The sequence below is a fragment of the Triticum dicoccoides genome, chromosome 1B (genome assembly GCF_002162155.2).
Source record: "Triticum dicoccoides isolate Atlit2015 ecotype Zavitan chromosome 1B, WEW_v2.0, whole genome shotgun sequence".
Lineage (NCBI taxonomy): Eukaryota > Viridiplantae > Streptophyta > Magnoliopsida > Poales > Poaceae > Triticum > Triticum dicoccoides.
Genome location: NC_041381.1, coordinates 684,516,468 through 684,531,392, shown reverse-complemented (window position 1 = coordinate 684,531,392; position 14,925 = coordinate 684,516,468). Strand labels below are relative to the sequence as shown.

The window sequence follows — 14,925 nt, the reverse complement described above, 5'->3', positions numbered from 1 at the left end:
AGCAAGTTTTATCTAGTAGATCAAGAACTTTGTGTTGATTACCTTTGCTTCACTAACACTTGCACAATAACCATGTGACTGCCACAGTTATACTAAGTTTTGAGGTCAAGAAGCGGAGGGCTATCTAGGCATACCGGTCGTAAGTGAACCAAAACCTTCTCGTTATTTCAATAAGTTCCTTATGCTTCGGATTTCTCTTTATGTTGCTCGAGGACGATCAAGTTTAAGTTTGGGGAGCTAATGAGTGATATTTTTACACTCCTATACCTTAGTTTAAATCGAGATATTTCATTTAAAAAAGCTTCGATATTGCCACTAATGACTAATGAATGCAAAAATTCCACAAATCCTATCTTTGATGTGTTTCCACGGGAAATAGGCTAAAAAGGGAAGAAATCATGTGGTAATATGCAAAGGAATGGAAATGAAGAAAGAAGGAATCAATAGGAGGTGTGCCAGAAGAAACAACACAAAAGATGGCGTTCCATACGACCGCGAGCGCTCGTATGGCGTGGATTTGGAGGCAGGTCGTCCACCTGAATTTTTTTTACAAAGGGGCCCCACCTGAACTACATGAGGAACCAACAATAAAAAGCAAACAGCAACAAAAGACACGCACAAAAACAGGACACATGGATGAACCAACACGAAGAAAGTGAAATGAACAATCCCATGAAAAACAACACACGAAAACGACCCAAGAAGTAGCTCACATCAAAGAAGAGGGGTTTCTTTGGGGTCTGCCCTCCCTTCTATTTATAGAGGACCGAAGAGAGAGGCAAAAATGAAACCGATATGAAAATGAAAAGACCAATGTACCCATCCAAAATTGACTTGCGGGTGGCAAGACTAATGAACCCATCCAAAACTGACATGCTAGTGGAAAGACCAAGCTCCCCATACAGCGGCATGGTGGCCCTCAAACATGGTTCAAACTTTTTGAGCAACATTTGGACCAATTTACAAAATAATTCAATTGACGACTTGTGGTATGAACCATATGTTCAAATAGAGTTTCGTATAAACATAATTGAATTGGACTTGGAAAAATCAATATGGGGCCAAACGGAATAAAGGTAAATCTGCAATTTGGAAGCATGGATCGGAAGAAATTATTAATTCAGATGACAATTTGAACTGGATTCCAAAACCGTAGCCATGGAAATGCAAAATGGTTGCCATGGCAGTATTCCTGAAACCTTTACCATGACAGCAGAAATTGTTGCCATGGCAGGGTTGGATGCCAAGCCGGGCGCATGCATAGGGCCGACTGGGCGGCACCTAGCCGGAAGGGCACACTCGGACCCAAAGGCCGGGCATGCATCTCCCAGAGCCCGAGCCGGACAAACATGCAAGCCCGACTCGCGCGCACAAAGCAGCCCGACATGGGCCCATAGGCGGGTCCGGCTGACCCGGCTCAGGCGCCTGTCACGATCAGACCAGCCGCCACAGGGCGAGGACACCACCAGGCGGACCCGATGAGACCATCGCATGTGGCTGCGGACGCGACAAAGGCCGCCAAATGACGGTGGCCCCGGGCAGCTGGGCGGAGCACCCGTCATTGACACTCCAGCTGTGTCACCCGGGCACGCGTTGTCCAGGCAGATCAGACGGCACAGAGCCGCCTCAAGAAACTCCGGCCGCGAGCCACCCAGCAGTGGATGGCCTGGAGGCTTTATTCGCCCTCGAAGAGCCCCACGAGGCGGGTACTCCACATCCTTTATAGGAGTGATATCAAGGAGTGTTTTTGTGCTTAAATGTGCAAATTCGCATTTTTGTATGTGTGTGTGGTTCAAGTGGAAAAATTGTAGTTTGTCTAAAATACTTACGTGATTAATATGTTATATTCTACTTGTGTATTTCTAGAAAAATGGTCAAGCTTTTTATTCTTAAGTAATAAATGAATGACAAAAAGTCATGTCTCCGTACCGTTTTGGGAGCTCGCCTATCCTGCTCAAATTTTGGGCAGTTAAAAATTTTACCAGGGAGGATTATAGGTGGCTTTAACTCAAGTAAAAAAGATGGTCGCCAAACATCTGAACCAAAAACAAGACAAATTAAGCGGAAAAAATACCAAGACAAAATTAATACTTGAATATTTAACACTGGACATGCATAAATTGGTTACTCCAGATTACTCAAGGCAATTAAACATAGCATAGCTTTATAGCTTCCAGCTAAATTTCCAAACGAGAATGCTCTCCAAGATGTATCAAAGATACAACTGTGAGTACTGGACAACTGATATAGAGATGGGCTACACTTTTACTGATCACTTCACAAGATGGCATGACAAGAGATTGATTACACTATAAATCTATTCCATGTTTGAAAAAGATAGCTCATCAGCAAACTGGAAAGCATAATAACCACATATGCATCTACCATTTCCTAACCAGAAAATACATCCTTGAACTGGAGCATGAACAATCAATACAGATTCATGGGCAATCAATATACTAGAGACTTGATCGAAACGATGAGTTGACGCCGTTTCTGTGCTTTTCTGTCTGGTCAATCTCTCAGTCTTTCTTGAGGAGATCATAGAACACCACAGGTTTCCTGTGGTTCTTGCTGCAGGCTTCCTGCAGCCAACGTAAAGCCACGGGACGTTTCAGTGATCAGTATATAAAAATCTGTTTTTGTCGAAACAACGGATGGAATGCAGAGATTTCGTAGTAAACGGTTATTTCTTTTCAGGATCTGGAAGAAAAGGGAGTAAAGGATTCCGCATTTAGTTGTTTCTTTGGACAAAAAGTTGAATCTTGCCTGCATTGCGAATGCGATGTGGAGCAGAGTCGCCTCGGACCACGGCCTGCCGATGAACTGAAGACCTATGGGCAGCCCGCCCTTATCTTGCCCAACCTGGCATGTTAACTTGTTATCGCAATGTGTAGATTCTTTTCTGAAGAAGGTAGAACATGTTTAGAGATCTGTTACCATGACTGTTATCGCCGGCAAACCAAGGAAGTTCCCTGCTATCGAGTACCGAATCAACGCGGCTTTGATTGGAGAAAACAGAGCACCAAGTTAGGGAATTAGCTCACGCAAGAAACATGGAAATTAGGAAACGCGGCTTCTGGAACTGTTTGCTGAATTCTGTTTTTTAGTAGCTACCTCCGTTTATGTAGTCGAGTTCACCACTGCTTAGCGCGTCATCTTGTAGTGTGTAGGCAGTCACACTGCACGAGGGGTTGATAATCTATAATGAACACTAGATTTTATTGTGTGTATTGCAGGAGTGATGAACTGAAAGTAAATACCCAGTCATCGGCGAGACGATGACATCTGCTGTCTTGAAGATCTCTTTGTGAAAGAACATCTGACGGTTCCTGAAAAATCCCGTGGCCAGATATCAGATTATAATACCAACCATCAATAAATAGTAACAGAGCATTCAATGTTACTACAGCGATTTAAATATCTGCGCACTATCCCAAGAAGGTAATACTGCTATATTTACTAAAAAAAGACTATCTTGCAAAATGACAGCGCACCGGAGTCGTTGTGAGTTGAGGTAAGCTCTGCTGCTGAATGACCCGTAGACAGCCAGCGCGACTCTCACGTCCCACCCGATCTCGGACCTCTTCCTGGCATAGTTCACCCGGCATGCCAAGTCAGTTCAGCCACAAGCTGTACGCATTTCAAATGCAAATAAGAATAATAGCAGTAAGTAATTTCAGTGGCTTACAGTTTGTCGAGATACTTTGCAAGCGAAGCAGTGCATTCTGATCCGATCGTCACGTAGTGCGCGAGCCGCATTTCCTCAATCTCAGGGACCGTCACATCCAGAGTCTAGCAGCCAAGAAATCATCACAAGAACAACTCAAAAAACCCTCCAACCACCGGCAAACTTGAAGATATCATGGGGGTTCTTGAGAGAAATGCCACCGCAGGATCTTAACAATTCCTTACCTCCCAGCCGTATTGTGCGTGCAGTGTCTGAAGAGCTTTGTCACAGCAGGTTCTGATGTCCTCGGAACTGTCGTTAAACCACTGTAAAAAAAATCATAGTGTTAATGAGCTCACTGTGAGTTGAGGAAGCTTAAATAACATGGTGTCTGCTTGACTGGTGGAGGCACTCGTTACCTTTCCATATTTTGCTAGCCTGACATTGCTAATCGAGGGTGTCGACGTCAGCATAGGCAGATTCAGCTCAGGCTGCACAACAGGGGCTTGTCAGCAATTCAAAAACAATTACTGAACGATGAATGCTGTGGAGGTAAATATAGGGACTTGAAGTAGCAAGAGCCGTTTGATTTACCCGCAAGTAAGATGGTTGGGACTGATCAACAATGGCCGAGTAACTGAAATTGACAAATTAAACAAGACATTTAATTCCTGTTTTACTTATCAGATCAGCAAGATTGACATCAGCAGTTTGTGTGACAGAGAGAGAGAGTGGTCACTGACGCTACGACGGCGTCCTCCACTGTCCCTGCCAAGATCCCCGCCATCCCGACCGTCCAATTCAGTGGAAGAACTCTGGAAAATATTTGCACTCGTACACAGATCAGTGTCAAGGTCTCGAAATGTTGATTTCACAAGGGCGATGGTAGATAGTGCACGGCGTACCCGGCGTTGGAGAGGCGTCCGGCGGTGGGCTTGAAGCCGACCACGCCGCACAGAGCTGCCGGCATCCGGACAGAGCCTCCTCCGTCGACGCCGAGCGCGACGGGGCAGAGGCCAGCGCAGACCACGGCGGCGGAGCCGCTGGAGGAGCCCCCGGCCACCTTGCCGACGTTGTACGGGTTCCTCGCCGATCTGCACCCATGAACGCCGTCAGCACGCGCACGAGGCATGGGGGTTAGTTAGGAGACGTGACTCGTGGGGATGGCGCGCAGCAACGTACCCGTGGTGCGGGTTGATGCCGCTGGTGCCGGCGCCGAGCTCGTGCATGTTGGTCTTGCCGGCGAGGACGGCGCCGCACGCGCGCAGCTGCGCCACGCACGCCGCGTCCGCCTCGCACGGCCGCGCCTTCCCCAGCCACCGCGTCCCGCCTGCACATGCATTCAAACCGTCATCGTTGCTGCTTTCAGTTTCAGAAAGAAGAAAAACATCCCAAAATCATCCATCCGTGACTGACTGAAATGTGAATGAGATCGTCTGAACCCTGAAACAAAATCATGCAGCAAACTTATTAAGGTGCGCAGTGCCATCGATGCCGTTACCTGTGGTGGGGTAGGGCAGGCAGTCGATCTCGTCTTTCACCGCCACCAGCACGCCGTCCATCACTGACAGCGGTGTCCCTGCATGCGGTTCAGGTACAAAAATGGAAACTGTGAATGAAAATCTGACAAGTGAGTGAAAACCTAAAGGGTATACATGCCCATTAATTTCAAGAACGGTAACCAGTCCGGCAGATAGAGAGCCAAATATATGGGAGCACGCAAAAAGTTACACCCAGTCCAAGCAGGGGCTTAACAGCAATTGAATTGCCAGATAGTGAGAACAAACCCACCACCCTGACTGTAATTTTACTGTTCTAATAAAAAAACTGTAATTTTACTGGCAAACAAATTGGATATGAGTAAGCCAATGTGATGCGGCTCTTATGCTAGCTATTGTATACCAGTAATCGTGTATGTGCAGAGCATGTTTTGACTGGTGCATAATTTTCTTCTCAGTTAACGGAGATCAGGATCTGTTCTGCATTTTTTCACGCACACAAGGTATTTCTTTCTTTCCTCCCTCCGTACCCACGAGGCTACATGACCTAACACGAAATCTGAGATCTCTAGACATAACTCCTGCCGAAGCACTGATTGAGCTGCAATCACATGCGCTAACAACTAACATATTGGTTGGGTAATAAATGTTGAGATCTTCAGCACGCGGGTAGAACAATCATCGCACAAATCCCAACTCGTTGCTAATAATACTGCTAGTAGTGCAACACAGAATAGCCTGTCGAAATGAGGAGAATTTAGTACGAATTTGAAGAGAGATGGTCCAATCTAGATGAAAATGTCCTTTTTCCATGCGGTGTCGAACTCTACAACCATGTCCAACTCAACTGAACATCTTCAAAATCCTCTAAAATTCCAACCCTTCAAAAACTACATGTGTGCCCTGTCACACTTACGCAATCAATCATTTCCCACTGTGCAAAACAGAATAAAAATCCCCCGGAATGCGACATTTGCCATGCTAAAGCTGTAGCCACTCGCAGCCCCTCGTTGTCTCCTAGACAACGACATGTAACCAATAACATTTATTCGACCAGCTCCCTTCCCTCGCCGTTCCGTTTCCTCTATACGATCAATCAATTTATCTACGGGATAAGTTTTTTCAGCTAATAGAATGGATAAGCTTTGTGTTACCAGAGGTCAAAACTGAAAAACTCAGCAACTTGTTGGTCAGGTTCTGGTTGTGATGTGTTCTTGGATGGGGTGTATGTCTATGTATCCCTTGGTTGGTACCAAGTGGGTGCCCAGTTTGGTTGGTGATGGGTTCATGTCAAAGCAAAAAAAAGAGGGTAAGAACCAAGACAAGAAAGGGAAAGGTGATTTGTTGGTTGAGAACAGTTCACAGTTCATCCCTAGCTCTGTTGGCTCTTGGTTGAGGTAATTTATTGGATGGGTAAATGGTATTTTGTTTCTGCCATCATGCTCTGTTTTCTATGCTTCCGTTTGCGCCATCGTGCTCTGTTCGATCTGATATAATTTGATGATTGATGCGCCGTGTGAAAATATAAAACGCGGGTTTGATTTTTACCTGTCTGGTATCTGAGGGTGGATTCTTCGGCCTGCTTCAAGACGTCCTCAGGGTTGCAGCTGATGAAGAAGGCCATGTTCATGGTAGGGCCTGAGGACTCCTTCACTGCGGCCAGGAACCTCTTGGCCACCTGCAAAACACTGTGCCCTTGCTCATCCTCCATAATTCACTTACCAGCAGCCATACATCATGCAGTAATTAAGAGAGTGCAGGCTCAGCCCTGCATGGCCCCTCTACAGTTCACTAGCCATGGCCCCTCTACATTTTATGAGGAACGAATTACTATTAATCCTAGGACTTTGCTGCTGCCAATATGTCATTTTTATTTATTTACTTTTGTGCCGAACATGTTCATATTGGCAGTGTGCATCCTAACTATGCAGAGGACGGGTGTCGCCCAATGTGATTGTATCCAGTGGACGCTACATTTTGAGTTAATAAAAGTGCCGTTCGAAAAATGAGGAAGGAATTACTGTGTGAACCTTACACCTGCTGTCAACAACAGCAATGCATGCAGACCTAGAACGGACCTGGACAGGCGTGGTCTCTCCCGAGCTGTAGGCCCTTGAGAAGTCCATGATCGTCCAGCGTTTCAGGCTGGACGACGGCGGCGCATCGGCGGCGAGCGTCGACTCGAGGCGCGCGGGGAGGCAGTCGACGGCCTCCCGGACGCGCTCCGCGGGCGACAGGCCGGGCTTGGTCAGGCTGACGTTCTGCTCCGGGGTGTCTGCATTGCGGCAACAGCAGCAAACGGTTTTTCTGAATCAGAATCAATCAGGATGAAACTTCGGTGCTGACAGACACTGATCAAGGAAGGAATTTGGTGCTTTTCAGAGTGCAGTGCAGCAGGGAGAACCTTCCCAGCGGTGGGTCGAGGTGAACAGTGGCGGCTCAGGGATCTCGGCTTCGGAGACAAGCTGCGCACAGAGCAGAGCAGAGCGTCAGAGAAGAAGCAGAGCATTTCAGCAAAAGGTAAAAATATCACAGCACAGAAGAGTGAATTGTCTGTCCAGAGATTGTTTCGGTGAAACTGTACTGATCAATGGTTACAGGTGAACAACATCATCATCCACAGGCATGTGGAGGTGAGAATTACTGTAGAATTGCGAGGCTCGGGCAGGGAAAAAAAAAGAGAAGCGTTCATCGCAGGTGAAGCGCATGCATGCACCTTGTTGATGAGATTGTCTTTCTTGAGGATGTGGAGCAGGACCCAGCCCACCACCGGCATCTCAAGGACCCACACGAAGATCTTCACCAGCATGCCGGCGACCCGCGGAGCTGGTCAACGGAATTCACAATTCAGAATTCAGCAGCAAGAAGAGAGGAGGACGAGTAATCCCATGAGGCCATGATTGAGCGAAATTGAGGGGCCGAGCCGAACCTTTGACATTGGGGCTGATGTAGAGCTCGGCGCTGCCGGGGCCGAGGTCGACCTCCGGCGCCGGCCGGTAGACCTTGGCCGAGGAGCCGAAGAGGCCCATGGCAGCAGCGGTGTCTGAGTCCCGAGGAGCCCAGGAAAGATAGAAAGGACAAGAGCGGTGTCTGTCTGGCAGAATCCCGAGGAGTCCCGAGAAAGATAGAATTGGCGGTTATATACTGCCGGGCGCCGATGAGGAGGAGGAGGACGACGACAACGAGGAGGGAGGAGGGTGGGAGAGAGAGGTGGTGGTGGTGGTTTATTATTTACCGGAGGACAAAAAGATGAGCGATGGCGGATTGATTGAAAACTTCTAGACGACCGAGCGAGTGAAAGCGAGTCCTCCTTTTCTGGGTGGGGGCACGGGTGACGGGTCTGGGTGGGCGGAGACCCGGTTTGCTCGGGAACCGGAGGACGGCGGCGCCGCCGGCGGCCGTGGGATGCAAGGCAAGGTGGTTGGAGGGTGGAGCATGCATGGCTCCTGCGGCGGCGCCGGCGAGTTTGGGTAGGGTCAGAGTAGGAGCGGGAGGACTGGTTTGACTAGTCGGCCCGGCCCGGGCATGTGGTGTCAAGTCGGGTCGGGTTTGCTGCTACGGCCCGACCGGACCCGGGACCCGGGTCCCCTCTTACTTTTCCTCTTGTTGGAGATTTGGCGGGGACGAAAACGGTTGCGTGGTTCCCAACGGTAACTTCCGGCGAGGCCAAGGTTTGCGTTGCCTTGTGGATCACCATCAACCCTTCTAACCTTGATTTAAATATGTTTATCCTTATGTTTGTTTTCTTAACCTGGCAGCATCACTCTTTCTTGCAGACGTACTAAAGAATGTGTTAACGGGAATTTTCAGGAAATAAACTTCTCGAGGAATTCAAGGAATGAACTCAGTTTTGGCGTCACTTCAAACGCCATAAATGAAAAAATAATAAAAGTAATAATTTACCTGGGTTATGAGATTTTTATAACTAATTTCAAAGTCGTGTTAGGCACCAAGGAAATACTGATAATAACGGAATAATTTATCAATGAGAGAATTTCTAGAACTACGTCACTTTAGATGACAAGTACATCAAAATTATAACAACTCATGATAAAAAAAAAATTAGTCGCACGTATGCACAAGACGGACATATGCTTGGTCGATATGTTTTCTCGCCAAAAAAAAAATTGCTTCGCCGATACGATCAAGACCATTGGTCTGGAACTGTATTCGCTTAATTGGCACAGCAGTTTCTAAGGCCCCCGTTTTATCTACGTCTTCCGTCTAAGAATTGCGTAATGCCCAGCTGTCAAATCAAAGCTTAGTACCACGATTTTTTGTCGAAAGAGACCCTCTGCCGACTGGAATTGCCAAAAAAGACCCCCTGCGGACGAAATTAACAAAAGAGACCCCCTCACTAGTGGCGGCAGGCGCGGCAGGCGACACGTGTCACCAGCCGCCACGCCGTGAGGCGGCGGGCCCGGCCGCCACAACACGAGGCGGCAGCCCGGTGTATAACGGTGCGTGCACAGTTCGTCGTGCGGCGACGTAACGGGCCGGGTCAGGTGGGCCCGGCCGCCACCAGGTGAGGCGGCCGCCGCTGCCGCTGTCGCTCCCCGGCCGACACGGCCTGCTGCGCGCGCGACGAGACAGCGGGCCCGGCCGCCACTAGGTGAGGCGGCAGCGCTGCTTTGAGGCGCTGGTTCCCGTGCGCGTACTCTTTTTCAGGCGCTGATTCTCGTGCGGCGTCAGTTTTGTTGCTTTGCCAGGACAAATTTTACTGTTGCTAACAGGGCTGGTTCCCAGGCGCGGAGGACGACGAATTTCACGCGCGGGAATCACTCTGGCTTTTGCTTCTTTTGCGTTAGCGGATGCGACGGCACTGCGAGAATCTGCAGTGTGACCGACATGAGAACTGTGGCAAATGGCGCTCATTCCCATGCTTTGAAAATTGCTGCTGCAGGTGAGGTGGCAGCACCCAAAAGCGTGATTTCCGCGCGGGGATATGGACACTGATGCCTGCTTTTGGTTCTGTAGTGCCGACAGTACAGGGATCCTAAAATATCCCGCCTAATTTCCTCTGTTCTCGCTTATTTTCTCGCCATCATTAATCGTCTGAGCCTATAAAAGAAGACACCGAGGCTCTCGTCCAGCCATCCTAGAAATCGCCAGTGCGCAAAGTGTGTACACATTTTTTTTCAGTCGATATGAGTTTGCCTTGTTCGGATCAAAGCATTAGGCCGAGGAAAATGAAGACTGCAAGTTTGCCTCCTGGGGTGGCAGTCCTGCGGTGTTGGTGTGGCGATCTTTGCAAGGTGAAGGAGGTGACGGATTTTTCAGATTGGTTGGGCATGAAGTTTTTCATGTGCGCCAATTATGAGGAAGATCCTGCCGTAGCTATTTCAGAGTACGACAAGCCTCCGGTATGGTTTAACCATCACGAATAGATATTGTTGGTATTTTCATTGATTCTTTAGTAACATTCTTGTTTCTTGTTGTAGTCTTCTCCGCGTCTGTGCATGTACTATCGTTGGATTGACACGGAGAAGCCGGCTTGGGCAGTGACTGAGATTCGTGAAAGAAGTCGCCGTGCGTGGAATAGTTTATTTGCGGAAGAGCGACGCGAGAAGGCGGAAGCTGAGGAGAAAGCAGAGCAAGAGAGAGAGTTAAAAGAATACTATGCGGAGCAACACCGTTTTTTTGAGGAAATGGGAAAGAAAAACAGGGAAGAGGCTCGTCGCATGGAGGAGCAGGAACGACAGCGAAAGGAGGCTCGTGAGGCGGAGAGGCAGAGAAAGAAAGAAAGGGCTCGTCAGGCCAAGGCAGCAGAAGAAGCTGGCGATGGAAAAGGAAAATATCCACGTTGGACTCAGTAGATTCCTGTGGTAGTATTTTAAATTTCGCAATCATTTGTATCTTTATTTCTGCAGTTTAATGTAGCTTCATTTCAGTAGTTAAATGTAGCTTTATTTAAATTCTACGATGTATCTTATTTTCAGTTGTACCTTATCGTGTTGTATCTTATTTTCAGTTGTACCTTGTCGTGATGGAAAAAATATATAGTTTTAGAATAAAGTAGTGGCATTTTCTTTCCCTCCACTAATTATCGAGCATCGTGCAACAACTATAAAATGAAATTAAGATAGAACATAATGCCTTACAATAAGAGAGTACAAACTAATAATGCAAGTACATCTGAATTAAACGGTACAACTGGAATACAGCTTAAAAACTACATGAAGGCATCATCGTCATCCTCCGTCGATGCAGAACTCTTGCCCTTTGAGGATGCAGAACTCTTACCCTTGGATGATGAAGAACTCTTGCCCTTCGAGGATGCAGTACTCTTGCCCTTGGACGATGCAGAACTCTTGCCCTTTGACGATGCAGAACCCGGAAGCGGCGGCATGAAGATATCATCTTCGTCCTCGCTCTCCTCAGTCCATAAAAATGGATGGTTTTCTGCAGTCCTTCTAAAAGTTTCACTCTTCGGCTCCACAACCTTCTTCCACCTTGCATCCAACCTAAGAAGTTCTTTACGTACCTCCTCATAGGTCCTTTCAGGCCACTCAGATCTACGTAATTGGTGAGCCAACTCATTCATTATGGTGTCACTACCGGTGAGATCGTCCCATGGAACTATCCTATTGTCCATCCTGAAATCGGTAGCTAGCCTCAGAAGAGTGCTACTCATCCCAGGGTGAAAACTACGATCGAAAGGATAATGGGACATCTCGACTACACTACACTCGAATGCTTATCCACCTCCGTCTGAAGAGGGTTTTATAGGTAAAGAGGAGAAAATGGCGGGAAAGAACGACTGCGGTATGGAGGGAAAGGGTTGGCGGGAACATATGGCGGGAAACGGGTGGCAGGAAGATATGGCGGGAAGGGGTTGGCGGAAAACGGGTGGCGGAACATATGGAGGGAAAGCGTTTGCGGGAAAATATTGAGGGGAAAGCGTTGCTTGAAAATATATTTTTTTCAATGTCTAAGACGGGCAATGGTTGCACAGTATTCATCAGCCAAAATTTTAAAAAAAAATCATTTCGGCCTAACATAAGCAAAAGAGTGGAGCGGGATAGTATGGCGGGAGATATAGGCGGGAAAAATTGTTCCTGACTGGTGCATTTTTATTTCAGCATACATAGATGTTCAAATTGAAAAGTCTGATACACACATATATAGATACAATGGGTCGCGCACGTGCATAGATAAATCACCCTACTTAACGACGACCACCTGGCCTTTCCTTACGACCGGAAGGCGACAAGCGATTAGGTGGCCGGGGCACACGAAGACCGCGGCCGTACTCCAATTCGGCTTCATGTGTCTGCGAGTCCTGCGTAGGTGGTGGAGTCGCGAATCCTTGTTGCGAACCTGAAGCATAATTGTAGGCGTATGGTTGTGACTCCGGGGGATAAAAGATGGGCCAATAACGTCCCCTCCGAAGAACTCTGTAACTAATGACGTAACCGTGTCGCCAAGATCATGTGATGCTCCCCCGGAGGCCTGTGTTGACGCCATGATCATGTGATGCTCCCTGGAGGCCTGTGTTGACGCCGCGTTGGGTGTTCTCATCGCCCCAATTAACATCAGGTATGTCCTGCACATAGAAACATTTTAAACAAACTGTTAGAGGATAATATATGATATCATTGTAAATGCATTGAAATGTAAACATGACTACCTGAGCATATCCCTCTCCTACCTGAGCATAGAATACACACTTAGGAACTAATCAAATAGAATAAAAACATCGTGCATGCGAATGAAACCAACAAAAATGGATAGATCTTACCTTAATCTATCTTTTCTTCAACTTCATCATCCTCAAAATCCAACTCTAAATCGCCCTAAATCACGAGTGAAAGTGCTTACTGAGCTTTCTTTTCTCTCTGTACTTAGAGACTTAGAAAGCAAAGGAGAGGAACGAGGTTACAGAGTGCTTGCGCACGGAGCTGAAGCATGGCATATAAAAGGGAGAGGATCCCTGTAGTGTCGGCAGCCTCGGATTCCCACGCGTGAAAATCAACATCATCAGCAACAACATGCAAGGAGCAAAAGCAAAGCAACAAGCCAGAGTGATTTTCGCCCGTGAAATTCGTCGTTTGCCGCGCGTCGGAATCAGCAAAAACAACACAACGAGCCAGAGTGATTCCCGCCCCGCCAGTTTTCGCGCGTGGGAATCAGTGCCAGGACCTCGCCTTCCGTGCACAGCCAGCGTGCACCAGCTGCTGTCGGCAGGGGTGGCCGCCTCAGCCAGTGGCGGCGAGGCCCACCGGCGGGGCCCGCTCGCATCAGGGCCTGTCGCCCAGGCAGCGACCGCGCCAGGGCTGGCCGCCTCACCCGGTGGCGGCCGGGCCCACCTGGCCCGCCCCGTTCCGTCGCGGCGCGACGCACAGTGGAGATTCCGTTCGGCTGGCGTGGCCGCCTCCTGCGGTGGCGGCCGGGCCAGCCGCCTCCTGGCGTGGCGGCAGGTGCCACGTGTCGCCTGCCGCGCCTGCCGCCACCGCTGAGGGGGTCCTTTTTGTCAAAATGATCTAGAGGTAGTCTTTTTTGTCAATTCATCTCGGCAGGGGGTCTTTTTGGACAAAAAATCTAGTACCACCCGAAAAAAAAAAAAGCTTAGTAGTACGTGGTCACGTCTCTCTGTCAATTGTACTCGGCGCAAATAAATACATAACGCTCCGAAAGGGACTGGACTTTTTCTTTCCTTTAATTCTTTCTTGCATCCAGCTGATGTTTGGTGAATCTAGTTATACATAATTTTTCAAAAATTATATTCATCACAAGCTTTTTCTCTCTCTGAAAATAGTAAATCCTACTAAGTTCTTGGGGTTCAAATCAACATCTGACTAAATGAGTATCTGAATCAAGGATTTATAAGTTCCCCTCATATTTTGAGTAAAGCTTTGACAATAAATTTAACTAGCAAAATATAAGTAGTATGTCAGAAAAATAGTACCATTGGAAACTTGGTTCGAATATGAATCTGAACGTACAACCTTCATGACAAATAACTTACATTTTACTAGTCAAATCGACGGCCAAACTTCGACGCGTAATAAACCCAGACCGGAGACAAATATACGCTTGGCCGATAGCGATCTTGGGTTCGGAACTATGTGGGCTTAATTGGTACGGCAGTTTCCAAGGTCACGATTTACCTACGTGTTCCGTCCAAGAACTGAGTGATGCCGGCCCGGCTGTCAAATCAAAGCTTGGTAGTAGTACCTAGTGCGTGGTCACTTTTCACTGTCTCGCAAAAAGGGAAAAACTGTAGTAGTACCGGGCAGAAATAAATACACAGCGGCCCCTAAAAGGACTAGACATTTTTTTTCCTTCCTTTAATTCCATTGGACTTGAAGAGAAACTACAGTAGTATGTTTTCCAGCACCAACGGAAGGACTGATTCATACTTCTTCTTTCTTGCACTCAATTGATGCCTGGTGTCTGGCGACAGAACATTTATATCACAAAAATTACATCCGTCAGAAGCTGTGTTTTTCCCCCTCCGTGAATCCTACTAGATTCTGAGGGGAACCGAATATTTGGAGCTAAGGATTACTACTACTCCCTCCCTTCCTAAATATAAGTTTTTCTAGAGATTGCAATATGGACTACGTACAGATGTATATAGGCGTAGTTTAGAGCGTAAATTCACTCATTTTGCTCCGTATGTAGTGTACATTGGAATCTCTAGAAAGACTTATATTTAGGAACGGAGGGAGTACTTGGAAAAGCAATCCAACTCCTTGTCTCACCACAATTTTTTTTTATTTTTTTTACGAAAATTACTACAAATTTATAGAC

At 47.6% G+C, this 14,925-nt stretch overlaps 1 protein-coding gene across 1 annotated transcript; it reads right to left on the bottom strand.

The window, feature by feature from the left end:
- Window positions 1-2,147: 2,147 nt before the first annotated feature.
- LOC119349664 (fatty acid amide hydrolase-like) lies at window positions 2,148-8,369 on the bottom strand. Its single transcript, XM_037617749.1, has 19 exons — window positions 8,099-8,369; window positions 7,886-7,995; window positions 7,574-7,634; window positions 7,248-7,444; window positions 6,718-6,847; window positions 5,172-5,249; window positions 4,853-5,000; window positions 4,576-4,764; window positions 4,414-4,485; window positions 4,265-4,307; window positions 4,090-4,161; window positions 3,916-3,996; window positions 3,692-3,795; window positions 3,498-3,590; window positions 3,264-3,332; window positions 3,118-3,182; window positions 2,941-3,002; window positions 2,770-2,865; window positions 2,148-2,585 (listed from the first exon to the last, which is right to left on the bottom strand). Exons 1-19 carry the CDS (start codon window positions 8,196-8,198, stop codon window positions 2,523-2,525), a joined length of 1,833 nt encoding a protein of 610 aa, XP_037473646.1. The 5' UTR covers window positions 8,199-8,369; the 3' UTR covers window positions 2,148-2,522.
- Window positions 8,370-14,925: the final 6,556 nt, after the last annotated feature.